Consider the following 15477-nt stretch of genomic DNA (forward strand, 5'->3'; position numbering starts at 1 on the left):
ATCCATCTATTTATCAGTGTCTGTATCCACAATGGCATCCTGTTTGCTTTAAAGTGCACTCTTTAGTGCACTATATAGGAAACAGAGGGAACAGAGTGCCATTTTGGACACACAGAGAGACAACAGAAAAGATACAGAACGTCTAGAACATTGTTGAATTATTCCGTTCACTTTGAACATTCCACTGAAACGGAACCAACTGAAACGGCCGGCGCTCCACTCCCCTACGTCACGTGAAATCAACTTAACGGGACAGCCATATTAGGATGAAACTCAACGACTGATCTGTTTCTGAGGTCGTATTTATAGACCTTCTGCCTGTTTGCACAGAGCTCTGCTTTTATTTATGCACAGAGGAACTCTTAAAACTGTTCTGTTGTGATGAGGATGGAGGAGAATGGAAACGGTTCTGTTGTGATGAGGATGGAGGAGAATGGAAACGGTTCTGTTGTGATGAGGATGGAGGAGAATGGAAACGGTTCTGTTGTGATGAGGATGGAGGAGAATAGAAACGGTTCTGTTGTGATGAGGATGGAGGAGAATAGAAACGGTTCTGTTGTGATGAGGATGGAGGAGAATGGAAATGGTTCTGTTGTGATGAGGATGGAGGAGAATAGAAACGGTTCTGTTGTGATGAGGATGGAGGAGAATGGAAACGGTTCTGGTGTGATGAGGATAGAGGAGAATGGAAACGGTTCTGGTGTGATGAGGATAGAGGAGAATGGAAACGGTTCTGTTGTGATGAGGATGGAGGAGAATGGAAACGGTTCTGGTGTGATGAGGATGGAGGAGAATAGAAACGGTTCTGTTGTGATGAGGATGGAGGAGAATAGAAACGGTTCTGTTGTGATGAGGATGGAGGAGAATGGAAACGGTTCTGTTGTGATGAGGATGGAGGAGAATAGAAACGGTTCTGTTGTGATGAGGATGGAGGAGAATGGAAACGGTTCTGGTGTGATGAGGATAGAGGAGAATGGAAACGGTTCTGTTGTGATGAGGATGGAGGAGAATAGAAACGGTTCTGTTGTGATGAGGATGGAGGAGAATAGAAACGGTTCTGTTGTGATGAGGATGGAGGAGAATAGAAACGGTTCTGTTGTGATGAGGATAAAGGAGAATGGAAACGGTTCTGGTGTGATGAGGATAAAGGAGAATGGAAACGGTTCTGTTGTGATGAGGATAAAGGAGAATGGAAACGGTTCTGGTGTGATGAGGATGGAGGAGAATGGAAACGGTTCTGTTGTGATGAGGATAAAGGAGAATGGAAACGGTTCTGGTGTGATGAGGATAAAGGAGAATGGAAACGGTTCTGTTGTGATGAGGATAAAGGAGAACGGAAACGGTTCTGTTGTGATGAGGATAAAGGAGAATGGAAACGGTTCTGTTGTGATGAGGATAAAGGAGAATGGAAACGGTTCTGTTGTGATGAGGATAAAGGAGAATGGAAACGGTTCTGGTGTGATGAGGATAAAGGAGAATGAAAACGGTTCTGTTGTGATGAGGATGGAGGAGAATGGAAACGGTTCTGTTGTGATGAGGATAAAGGAGAACGGAAACGGTTCTGTTGTGATGAGGATAAAGGAGAACGGAAACGGTTCTGTTGTGATGAGGATAAAGGAGAATGGAAACGGTTCTGTTGTGGTGAGGATAGAGGAGAATGGAAACGGTTCTGTTGTGATGAGGATAGAGGAGAACGGAAACGGTTCTGTTGTGATGAGGATAAAGGAGAATGGAAACGGTTCTGTTGTGATGAGGATAAAGGAGAATGGAAACGGTTCTGTTGTGGTGAGGATAGAGGAGAATGGAAACGGTTCTGTTGTGATGAGGATAGAGGAGAACGGAAACGGTTCTGTTGTGATGAGGATAGAGGAGAATGGAAACGGTTCTGTTGTGATGAGGATAAAGGAGAATGGAAACGGTTCTGTTGTGATGAGGATAAAGGAGAATGGAAACGGTTCTGGTGTGATGAGGATAAAGGAGAATGGAAACGGTTCTGTTGTGATGAGGATAAAGGAGAATGGAAACGGTTCTGGTGTGATGAGGATAAAGGAGAATGGAAACGGTTCTGTTGTGATGAGGATAAAGGAGAATGGAAACGGTTCTGGTGTGATGAGGATAAAGGAGAACGGAAACGGTTCTGTTGTGATGAGGATGGAGGAGAATGGAAACGGTTCTGTTGTGATGAGGATAAAGGAGAATGGAAACGGTTCTGGTGTGATGAGGATAAAGGAGAATGGAAACGGTTCTGTTGTGATGAGGATAAAGGAGAATGGAAACGGTTCTGGTGTGATGAGGATAAAGGAGAATGGAAACGGTTCTGTTGTGATGAGGATAAAGGAGAATGGAAACGGTTCTGGTGTGATGAGGATAAAGGAGAACGGAACGGTTCTGTTGTGATGAGGATGGAGGAGAATGGAAACGGTTCTGTTGTGATGAGGATAGAGGAGAATGGAAACGGTTCTGTTGTGATGAGGATAAAGGAGAATGGAAACGGTTCTGTTGTGATGAGGATAAAGGAGAATGGAAACTGGGTAGGCGCAGCAGTGATGTGTTTTATTTTGATGAAATACGAGATATGAAGATGCTCGGATGGATGTCATCTCTCTTCTCTACAGAGGAAAGCAGCAGGAATCCTAAGCTACGCTAACTCCAGTAGTCAAACACATCAGTGATATGGAATCCTAAGCTACGCTAACTCCAGTAGTCAAACACATCAGTGATATGGAAATCTAAGCTACGCTAACTCCAGTAGTCAAACACATCAGTGATATGGAATCCTAAGCTACACTAACTCCAGTAGTCAAACACATCAGTGATATGGAATCCTAAGCTACACTAACTCCAGTAGTCAAACACATCAGTGATATGGAATCCTAAGCTACGCTAACTCCAGTAGTCAAACACATCAGTGATATGGAAATCTAAGCTACGCTAACTCCAGTAGTCAAACACATCAGTGATATGGAAATCTAAGCTACGCTAACTCCAGTAGTCAAACACATCAGTGATATGGAATCCTAAGCTACGCTAACTCCAGTAGTCAAACACATCAGTGATATGGAATCCTAAGCTACGCTAACTCCAGTAGTCAAACACATCAGTGATATGGAAATCTAAGCTACGCTAACTCCAGTAGTCAAACACATCAGTGATATGGAATCCTAAGCTACGCTAACTCAATAGTCAAACACAGTAACGATAAGGAGTCCTAAGCTACGCTAACTCAGTAGTCAAACACAGTAACGATATGGAGTCCTAAGCTACACTAACTCCAGTAGTCAAACACATCAGTGATATGGAGTCCTAAGCTATGCTAACTCCAGTAGCCAAACACATCAGTGATATGGAGTCCTAAGCTTTGCTAACTCAGTAGTCAAACACAGTAACGATATGGAGTCCTAAGCTACGCTAACTCAGTAGTCAAACACATCAGTGATATGGAGTCCTAAGCTATGCTAACTCCAGTAGCCAAACACATCAGTGATATGGAGTCCTAAGCTATGCTAACTCCAGTAGCCAAACACATCAGTGATATGGAGTCCTAAGCTATGCTAACTCCAGTAGCCAAACACATCAGTGATATGGAGTCCTAAGCTTTGCTAACTCAGTAGTCAAACACAGTAACGATATGGAGTCCTAAGCTACGCTAACTCAGTAGTCAAACACATCAGTGATATGGAGTCCTAAGCTACGCTAACTCAGTAGCCAAACACATCAGTGATATGGAGTCCTAAGCTACGCTAACTCCAGTAGCCAAACACATCAGTGATATGGAGTCCTAAGCTACGCCAACTCAGTAGTCAAACACAGCAACGATATGGGGCCATCAGCCTTTACACACACAATGACTATCAAAATACACACTGATTTCTTTATAAGTTCAAGCCAGTGACTAATGCTAACAGTTTTCCAAACCAGGATGCCACACAACCAGAGGACAGGAAACATACACAGTGACATTGTAAAATAGGGACCTTATAGCAGCCCTAAGGACAAAACATATTGTTAGGAGGCAGGCAGAGGTGTAACAGGTGGTTGGTTTGAACTACACAGCACTGGTGGTGGTGAACATTTAACACAATTATGACTTTAAATGGTTAGTCTTCAACCCCCCCCCCCCCCCCCCCCAAAAAAAAAAACTATAAGCAGGCAAAACCTGTCTTTACCAACAAGACACAGGTGTGGTCTACCAGGCTGTGCTACAGCCTCCCCTAATGATGACCAAAACCCAACTGACCAGAGCATAGCCAAACGGGCACTTAAACACCTTTGTCCACACCTATTCTGAGGTGTCGGCCAGGTACGTCTATGTTCACAGTGACAAGACGGAGGCTGAGAAGATTCCAGAAGTAAACGGCAAACAAATACAAAACAAAACAAAACATTTTCAAAGTGAAAAACAAAGCCCTCTCAACTGGCGAGAGTTTGGAAAGCCCACAAGAGGAGAGACGTGCCAGTGGAGAGAGTCAGTCTTTAGTTCCTGAGTAAATTCCCCTCCGTTTCATGTTCCCGTGCGGCACGAGGCACACGGAGGAGGAAGTGGTCATAATAATGATGCATCCCTAAGATCATATCTTCCTTTGCTGTGTCCCAAAATAGCACCCTATTTCTTGTAAAGTGCACTACTTTTAAACAGGGCCTATGTGGGCTCTGGTCTAGAGTAATGCACTATATAGGGAATAGGGTGCAATTTGGGACAAAACACCTTCTCTTCCTGAAGCAGACAGGAACCGGTGACAGGGCCGAGAGCTATAAATATCTGACCTTTTGACCTTTTTCTCTCATTTCTTTCTCTCTAAATCTCTTTTTCTCGGTTTGTCTTGATCTCTCTCTCTCTCTCTCTCTCTCTCTCTCTCTCTCTCTCTCTCTCTCTCTCTCTCTCTCTCTCTCTCTCTCTCTCTCTCTCTCTCTCTCTCTCTCTCTCTCCATATACAGTGGCTTCTGGAAGTATTCAGACCCCTTAACTTTTTCAACTTTTTGTTACGTTACAGCCTTATTCAAAAAATTATTATATAGGTAAACATCCTCAGCAGTCTACACACAATACACCATAATGACAAATCAAAAACAGGTTTAAATTTAATTTAAATTTAATTTAAGCTGTCATCAAGGCAAAGGGTGGCTACTTTGAAGAATCTCAAATATAAAATATATTTTGATTTGTTTAACACTTTTTTGGTTACTACATGATTCTATATATGTTATTTCATAGTTTCAATGCCTTCACTATTATTCTACAAAGTAGAAAATAGTACAAATAAAGAAAAACCCTCGAATGAGTAGGCATGTTCAAACATTTGACTGGTACTGTGTAGATATATACACTACCGGTCAAAAGTTTGGGTCAATTAGAAATGTCCATTAAAATAACATCAAATTGATCCGGTATACAGTGTAGACATTGTTAATGCAGCTGGAAACGGCTGATTTACTATGGAATATCTACATAGGCGTACAGAGGCCCATTATCAGCAACCATCACTCCTGCGTTCCAATGGCACGTTGTGTTAGCGAATCCAAGTTGATCATTTTAAAAGGCTAATTGATCATTAGAAAACCCTTTTGCAATGATGTTAGCACAGCTGAAAACTGTTGTTTCTGATTAAAGAAGCAATACACCTGGAATTCTTTAGACGAGTTGAGTATCTGGAGCATCAGCGTCTGTGGTTCTATTACAGGCTCAAAATGGCCAGAAACAAATAACTTTCTTCTGAAACTCGGCAGTCTATTCTTGTTCTGAGACGTGAAGGCTATTCACGCTAGAAATTGCCAAGAAGGAGTGCAAACTACCAATTGGATATCACAAAATTCTGGAGAAAAAGGTAAAAGTACAAAAAAAAAAGGTATGTAGAAAAGATAATGTAACTGTATATATATATATACATATTTTTTTTTTTTAATAAGATGATCTTTGAGAATTAACAATCACCAAAATAAAAACTAGACCGTTGAGGAGAATGTAAAATACTGTCCGTGGCCAGGAAACTGACCCATGGAGACATACAGAGACCGGACCAGGACTGACCTGTTCTTGATGCGTAGTTTAACTCCTCCAGAACATCCTCCACGGGTCTCCTTCGGGGGTCCGTGGCTGGAGGGGGGAGCGAGGTGGTCCAAGGGAGGGGCGATGGAAGGTAGTGTCAGAGAGGTGGGTTCATCACAGCAGGGGCCTGGGAAGGACTCCCTATAGAGGAGAAACAGGGACAGAACAGTCAGCAGGGAGCACGACTCTTGTCATGGTGAGCCAACAACGAGGAGACAACTAGTCATTATGCGGTTTACCATTGCCACACATCTTCCCACACCACACTCACCAAGCGTCAACAGCTACGTTTTCCAAACAAGCAAACCGTTTTGACAGTTGGTCTGCGGAGACCTGAACACCTTCCTACTTAAACAACATGTGGTGGTTAAGGCTAAAATGTGGGATCTAGTAGTTGGCAACGTGCCAAGCCAGACTCTCGACATGCTGTAAGGACTATCATACTAGAAAGCACGAGCTGATCCATGTTTAGGTTTTAGTCACCTGACTGGCCACTGCTCATTTTCCTGCTCATTTTCCTGTTTATTGGATAGTGGTAATGAACAGGACAGTAAGAAGTGTTAGAAGAGTTCCGATTCAAACCAATTCTCTCCTGGTCTGAAAGGCAGCCGCAGGAACCCACTAGACCAGCCCAGGTTGCTGTAAAACAGCATATGTGAAATAACACCTGCTGTGGTTTTTAAAAATATATATACGGCTATGAAGGCCATTGATCACCTTTGACTCAGATGGGACCTGCTTGAGGAAATCTCTTATCTCTTATGAGATTTCCTGGTTATTGGACAGATAAGGACTGTGAGCGCTGGGAAGAAATAAAATAACGTGTTGGTTGCTTCTTATTGGACAGATAAGGACTGTGAGTGCAAACAATGTGGTGAGGAAGGATTTCGGTCATAATCAGAGTCATAGATCTCTCAGGGGGGCAGGTGATCAAAAAAACAACAACATACAACTGTTTCTGTAAAGAAAAAGAATAGATATCTATTTTTTAGCATAGGAGTATTTACTTCTGCAACGACACACTCATCACAAATTGTAAGCAAGCTAGTTAAGAGTACCTCCTAAATATATAAGCCTCCTTCACTCACGCCGCCAAACTTACCCTAACTTACCCTAGTACCTAAATTACCCTAGTAAGTTAAATTTACCCTAGTAAAACTGACTATCCTACCGATCCTCGACTTTGGCGATGTCATCTACAAAATAGCTTCCAATACTCTACTCAGCAAACTGGATGCAGTCTATCACAGTGCCATCCGTTTTGTTACCAAATCACCTTATACCACCCACCACTGCGACCTGTATGCTCTAGTTGGCTGGCCCTTGCTACATGTTCGTCTCGCCAGACCCACTGGCTCCAGGTCATCTACAAGTCCATGCTCGGTAAAGCTCCACCTTATCTCAGTTCACTGGTCTCACGGCCAGTGTAGCTGCTGCTGTAACACATGTACAGAGTTCATGCTGGGTTGGAACACACTACATAGGTTCCCAATCGCGGTATTCATCTGTAGTGAGAACGTCAACATTTTGTTAAGTCATAAACTATGATTGGATTGTCCTCTGGCCTAGTGAAGACGCTGCCTGCAGAAAACATAGGCCGTCGTTGTAAATAAGAAAGTATTCTTAACTGACTTGCCTAGTTAAATAAAAGTTCAAGGATAAAAAATACAAAACGTCATCACTCTCTCCTTGATCTGATCAATATTCTAATCCAATAACCTCCCCCCAAACATCACGGCATTCCACCAAATTCTCCTCTAGCTTCAATGTCTTATAACAGCTACGTCATTCTAACATAAAAATTTGACCTGGGCTAGCGCTGCAGACAGCTGTCGTGTTAACTGGAAGATTAAGACAATGGTTCACGTCCCCAACGGCAACCTATTCCCACATAGTGCACTACTTTCAACCAGAGCCCTATAGGCCCTGTTCCTAGTAGTGCAATATATATGGAATAGGTGTAATTTGGGACACAGATATTCTAAGCATTTCGGTGCATCTGCAATAACCTCTGATAAATATGTGTATGCGACCTATAAAATCATATTTGACCCCTCTCCTCCCCTCTCTCTAGAGCAGCACAGTAGTCAACTAGGCTAATGAGGGCACATCGCTGTGTATGAGTTTAACTCTTCTCTGACTGGTTCATATACACATCATAAGTGATTCCCAGGAAAAGGGGGAGGCCTGCAAGCCGAGGACACCATCCCAACCGTGAAGCACAGGGGTGGCAGCATCATGTTGTGTTAAAGCTTGGTCGCAAATGGGTCTTCCAAATGGACAATGACCCCAAGCATACTTCCAAAGTTGTGGCAAAAATGGCTTTAAGGACAACAAAGTCATGGTATTGGAGTGGCCATTACAAAGCCCTGACCTCAATCCTATAGAACATTTGTGGGCGGAACTGAAAAAGCGTGTGCGAGCAAGGAGGCCTACAAACCTGACTCAGTTACACCAGCTCTGTCAGGAGGAATGGGCCAAAAATCACCCAACTTATTGTGGGAAGCTTGTGGAAGGCTACCCAAAATGTTTAACCAAGTTAAAAACAATTTAAAGGCAATGCTACCAAATACTAATTGAGTGTTTGTAAACTTCTGACCCACTGGGAATGTGATAAAATAAATGAAAAGCTGAAATAAATCATTCTCTACTATTATTCTGACATTTCACATTCTTAAAATAGTTGTGATCCTAACTGACCTAAGACAGGGAATTTTTACTAGGATTAAATGTCAGGAATTGTGAAAAACTGAGTTTAAATGTATTTGGCTAAGGTGTATGTAAACTTCAAACTTCAACTGTATATATATAGATATATATATACACACACTGAACGGCCCATAGGGCAGGAGCCTGTCTCCTGTTTCTGTAGTACAAGAACACCCCCTTGACAAGATGCCAGTAGCCAATATCCAAGCTGATCACACATGACACATACAGTACATTATCCAGATGAAACGTGATAACGCCTCTATTGCTTCTCCTTTCTGTCTTGATGTATTTTGAAACAGTATTTCGTCCTGAGGATCTGGGTAGTTCCCCACCAGGATCTGGGTAGTTCCCCTGACCCAGGATCTGGGTAGTTCCCCTGACCCAGGATCTGGGTAGTTCCCCCGACCCAGGATCTGGGTAGTTCGCCCGACCCAGGATCTGGGTAGTTCCCCCGACCCAGGATCTGGGTAGTTCGCCCGACCCAGGATCTGGGTAGTTCCCACGACCCAGGATCTGGGTAGTTCCCCTGACCCAGGATCTGGGTAGTTCCCCCGACCCAGGATCTGGGTAGTTCGCCCGACCCAGGATCTGGGTAGTTCCCACGACCCAGGATCTGGGTAGTGTCCCCGACCCAGGATCTGGGTAGTTCCCCCGACGTACAATATTCCAGCTACTGATCTCAGCCTAATACAATGAGTAGCTTTAATGGAAAACACTGAATCCAGATTTTGGAGAATATAATGTTAAAATGGAAATGTGGCCTCTCCTACAGAGAGAGAGCACAGTTTACAGGACTGCTTTTTTATGTCATGACCACAAACACACTATATCCCTCAAATGCTTACTGAGATCGTAGTAGTATTGAACCTTTATTTAACTAGGCAAGTCAGTTAAGAACCAATTTCTATTTACAATGAAGTCCTAGGAACAGTGGGTTAACTGCCTTGTTCAGGGGGCAGAACAACAAATTTTTACCTTGTCAGCTCGGGAATTCGATCTAGCAACCTTTCGGTTACCGGGCCAACGCTCTAACCACTAGGCTACCCTGCCGCCTCTACACTCTAACCACTAGGCTACCCTGCCGCCTCAACACTCTAACCACTAGGCTACCCTGCCGCCTCTACACTCTAACCACTAGGCTACCCTGCCGCCTCTACACTCTAACCACTAGGCTACCCTACCGCCTCTACACTAACCACTAGGCTACCCTGCCGCCTCTACACTCTAACCACTAGGCTACCCTGCCGCCTCTACACTCTAACCACTAGGCTACCCTGCCGCCTGTACACTCTAACCACTAGGCTACCCTGCCGCCTCTACACTCTACCACTAGACTACCTGCCACCTCTACACTCTAACCACTAGGCTACTCTGCCGCCTCTACACTCTAACCACTAGGCTACCCTACCGCCTCTACACTCTAACCACTAGGCTACCCTACCGCCTCTACACTCTAACCACTAGGCTACCCTGCCGCCTCTACACTCTAACCACTAGGCTACCTGCCACCTCTACACTCTAACCACTAGGCTACCCTGCCGCCTGTTGTTTCACTCTTAAACCCAACGGACCTGCTTAAACTGAAAGTGAATGGGCAGGGGGGAGAGGCGTGTCACTATTCACTGTTCACACCTCTTCATCACTATTCACACCTCTCCCTCGTCACCACTATTCACACCTCTCCCTCATCATCACTATTCACTGTTCACATCTCTCCCTCGTCATCACTATTCACACCTCTCCCTCATCATCACTACTCACTGTTCACACCTCTCCCTCGTCATCACTATTCACATCCCTCCCTCATCATCACTATTTACACCTCTCCCTCATCATCACTAGTCACTGTTCACACCTCTCCCTCGTCATCACTATTCACACCCTCCCTCATCATCACTATTTACACCTCTCCCTCGTCATCACTATTCACACCTCTACCTCATCATCACTATTCACACCTCTCCCTCATCATCACTATTCACTGTTCACACCTCTCCCTCATCATCACTATTCACTGTTAACACCTCTCCCTCGTCATCACTATTCACTGTTAACACCTCTCCCTCATCATCACTATTCACTGTTCACACCTCTCCCTCGTCATCACTATTCACACCTCTACCCCATCACTACTCACTGTTCACACCTCTCCCTCGTCATCACTATTCACACCTCTACCCCATCACTACTCACTGTTCACACCTCTCCCTCGTCATCACTATTCACACCTCTACCCCATCACTACTCACTGTTAACACCTCTCCCTCATCATCACTATTCACTGTTCACACCTCTCCCTCGTCATCACTATTCACACCTCTACCCCATCACTACTCACTGTTAACACCTCTCCCTCATCATCACTATTCACTGTTCACACCTCTCCCTCGTCATCACTATTCACACCTCTCCCTCGTCATCACTGTTCACACCTCTCCCTCGTCATCACTATTCACACCTCTCCCTCATCATCACTATTTACACCTCTCCCTCATCATCACTAGTCACTGTTAACACCTCTCCCTCGTCATCACTATTCACACCTCTCCCTCATCATCACTACTCACACCTCTCCCTCGTCATCACTATTCACACCTCTCCCTCGTCATCACTATTCACACCTCTCCCTCGTCATCACTATTCACACCTCTCCCTCATCATCACTATTCACTGTTAACACCTCTCCCTCATCATCACTATTCACACCTCTCCCTCGTCATCACTATTCACACCTCTCCCTCATCATCACTATTCACTGTTAACACCTCTCCCTCATCACCACTACTCAATGTTCACACCTCTCCCTCATCATCACTATTCACACATCTCCCTCGTCATCACTATTCACACCTCTCCCTCATCACCACTACTCACACCTCTCCCTCGTCATCACTATTCACACCTCTCCCTCGTCATCTCATCACTATTCACACCTCTCCCTCATCTTCACTATTCACACCTCTCCCTCGTCATCACTATTCACACCTCTCCCTCATCATCACTATTCACTGTTAACACCTCTCCCTCATCATCACTATTCACTGTTCACACCTCTCCCTCGTCATCACTATTCACACCTCTCCCTCATCATCACTGTTCACACCTCTCCCTCATCATCACTATTCACACCTCTCCCTCGTCATCACTATTCACACCTCTCCCTCGTCATCACTATTCACACCTCTCCCTCGTCATCTCATCACTATTCACACCTCTCCCTCATCTTCACTATTCACACCTCTCCCTCGTCATCACTATTCACACCTCTCCCTCATCATCACTATTCACTGTTAACACCTCTCCCTCATCATCACTATTCACACCTCTCCCCATCATCACTATTCACACCTCTCCTCACATCACTATTCACACCTCTCCCCTCATCATCACTATTCACTGTTAACACCTCTCCCTCATCATCACTATTCACACCTCTCCCTCGTCATCACTATTCACACCTCTCCCTCATCATCACTATTCACTGTTAACACCTCTCCCTCATCACCACTACTCAATGTTCACACCTCTCCCTCATCATCACTATTCACACATCTCCCTCGTCATCACTATTCACACCTCTCCCTCATCATCACTATTTACACCTCTCCCTCATCATCACTATTTACACCTCTCCCTCATCATCACTAGTCACTGTTCACACCTCTCCCTCATCACCACTACTCAATGTCTAAGCACCTCTCCCCTCGTCATCACTATTCACACCTCTCCCCCTCATCATCACTGTTCACACCTCTCCCTCATCATCACTATTCACACCTTCCTCACATCACTATTCACACCTCTCCCTCATCATCACTATTCACATCTCTCCCTCATCATCACTATTCACTGTTCACACCTCTCCCTCCATCACTATTCACACCTCTCCCTCATCATCATTCACACCTCTCCCTCATCATCACTATTCACACCTCCCTCATCATCACTATTCACACCTCTCCCTCATCATCACTGTTCACACCTATCATCACTATTCACACCTCTCCCTCATCATCACTATTCACACCTCTCCTCATCATCACTATTCAATCTCCTCACTCCTACTCTAGTGGATGGCTGCTATATAAACTAGACCAGCTCAGGGTATACAGACAATTAATGGGGAAACTAATTAAACATTTCCAGATTTTCCTGTTATGTGACATTCTAGAGTATTTTGTTCCTTGAAAAGAAAAGTCAATGTTCTCTGAAGAAGAGCTGTGTGTGTTCAATCTCCCTGTGACTGTCTCTCATCATATTTACATATTTAACAAGTCTCATTAAAACCAGACATCAGGAGTTGAGGGGGATGGGGGAGGGGGGAGAGATGCGCCTCTCTAACCTTCTGTTCAAGTGTTCCCTTCACATTCCTCACATGCCAACCCGCCCCGACGACAGGACAACCTGGGTGGTATCCATAACAACAGAGCAACCACGCGCCCCTATAGTAGGTCACGTCACCCCCTCCCCCATCAGATTGGTGGGGGTGATCGCCCTTATGGGGTTGGGCTGTGCAATTTGGACAAAATATCTAATTGCAGTTTTTTTGTGGGGGGGGGGGGCATATTGCAATTATGAGTTGTGACACTTGGCTGTAAATGTAGTAATTCCACCAGACTTAGTTAAAACAAGCGACTGGGTAGAGAACATCACTTGTAAAATAAGATCATATGAATGAATATATACTGTCTGGGTAGAGAACAACACTTGTGACTGAATACTAAATTAAACTAAACTAAATTAAACTAATATTGTCCAACATTGTTATGATAATGAGAATTACACCTACCCAATGATACATATTAATATTAACAAACATACCATTTTAACATAATCATAAAAATATTGCGTGCTATATTAATTATGAATATAATTATGAATATACCTATTCATTCATTAATTAATCACATTATGAGATACTATTTCCTATTTTACCATTATGAGTTAAATAACCGAAGGGAATGATGTATTCAGGCAACCATAGGCTGCAGATGGCCATAGGAAGCTGATGGGTGTGTAATTAAGCTTCAGTAAGTAGGCGCAATCGTTATTATCAGGGTAGCCTAGTGGTTAGAGTGGTGGTCTTGTAACCGGAAGGTTGCAAGTTCAAACCCCCTGAGCTGACAAGGTACAAATCTGTCGTTCTGCCCCTGAACAGGCAGTTAACCCACTGTTCCTAGGCTGTAATTGAAAATAAGAATTTTTTCTCAACTGACTTGCCTAGTTGAATAAAGGTAAATGAAATTAGAATTGTTATTAGAATTTAAATGATAAGTCAAAGTGCCTTAAAACAAACATGTAACATGTAGCCTACCGATTTTATGGGTGCAAGTCCATGTCCAAAAACACTGAAGTCTGGTCGGTCATTAAATGCGCCATGTTTCATAGTCTCTCTTGGTCCGGTCGTTCAACGCGCCATGTTTCATCCTCTTGCTTATTGTGTTGGAATGGCATCTTGGGAGAAATATGTGCGAGATGGAATCTTGCATCTCCTGTCCAGCTTGTTTATCATCTCGGAAGCCGTCTTTGCTGACTGTGTAAATAGGAACCATGTCTTTGGCTATGTTAATTTATTTATTTTATTTAACGTGTATTTAACTTGGCAGTTTAAGTCAGTTTAAGAACATTTTTATTTACAATGACTGCCTACGTGACAGGTGATAACGTCTGTGGGTTTTTTTTTTTTTTTTGTATGGCGTTGCACTTGAAAACACATTGGCAATCAACGCCTGTTTAACGTAGGTGGCTGGTTGTGGCTCAACGCAATCGTCCGTAAAGTAGGGGGTGTTTAGTCTTCGAATGATTGAATAAATGTGTTTTGTTGCCTCTTGTTGTTCCCACAACTCTGAGGCACCTTTTTCACAACACTTGTATTTGGTTGATATCTGTTTGCCTGTAGCTGAAATACTGCCATGCCACAGAATATACTGCCGTACCACTGAATATACTGCCGTACCACTGAATATACTGCCGTACCACTGAGGATGTGCTGAAATACTGCCATACCAATGAATATACTGCCGTACCACTGAATATACTGCCGTGCCACTGAATATACTGCCATGCAAGTGAGGATGTGCTGAAATACTGCCGCACCACTGAATATACTGCCGTGCCACTGAATATACTGCCATGCAAGTGAGGATGTGCTGAAATACTGCCGCACCACTGAATATACTGCCGTACCACTGGATATACTGCCGTACCACTGAATATACTGCCGTACCCCTGAATATACTGCCGTACCACTGGATATACTGCCGTACCACTGAATATACTGCCGTACCACTGAATATACTGCCGTACCACTGAATATACTGCCATGCCACTGAATATACTGCCATACCACTGAATATACTGCCATGCCAGTGAGGATGTGCTGAAATACTGCCGCACCACTGAATATACTGCCGTACCACTGAATATACTGCCGTACCCCTGAATATACTGCCGTACCACTGGATATACTGCCGTACCACTGAATATACTGCCGTACCACTGAATATACTGCCGTACCACTGAATATACTGCCATACCACTGAATATACTGAATATACTTTCTCTCCTCACCAGCATCTAACTGAGTTAAGGCCCCTTCTCTCCTCACCAGCATCTAACTGGAGGTAAAGCCCCTTCTCTCCTCACCAGCATCTAACTGAGGTAAAGCCCCTTCTCTCCTCACCAGCATCTAACTGGAGGTAAAGCCCCTTCTCTCCTCACCA

The 15477-nt window shown here is 44.0% G+C and overlaps 1 protein-coding gene across 1 annotated transcript; it reads left to right on the top strand.

The window, feature by feature from the left end:
• The first annotated feature begins 387 nt into the window (after positions 1 to 387).
• Positions 388 to 2397, top strand: LOC135535025 (protein qua-1-like). The gene has a single exon (XM_064961768.1). The coding sequence runs from the start codon at positions 388 to 390 to the stop codon at positions 2395 to 2397; it is 2010 nt and encodes a 669-aa protein (XP_064817840.1).
• The last annotated feature ends 13080 nt before the right edge of the window (positions 2398 to 15477 follow it).

Source organism: Oncorhynchus masou, unplaced genomic scaffold, assembly GCF_036934945.1.
Source record: "Oncorhynchus masou masou isolate Uvic2021 unplaced genomic scaffold, UVic_Omas_1.1 unplaced_scaffold_4335, whole genome shotgun sequence".
Classification (NCBI taxonomy): domain Eukaryota; kingdom Metazoa; phylum Chordata; class Actinopteri; order Salmoniformes; family Salmonidae; genus Oncorhynchus; species Oncorhynchus masou.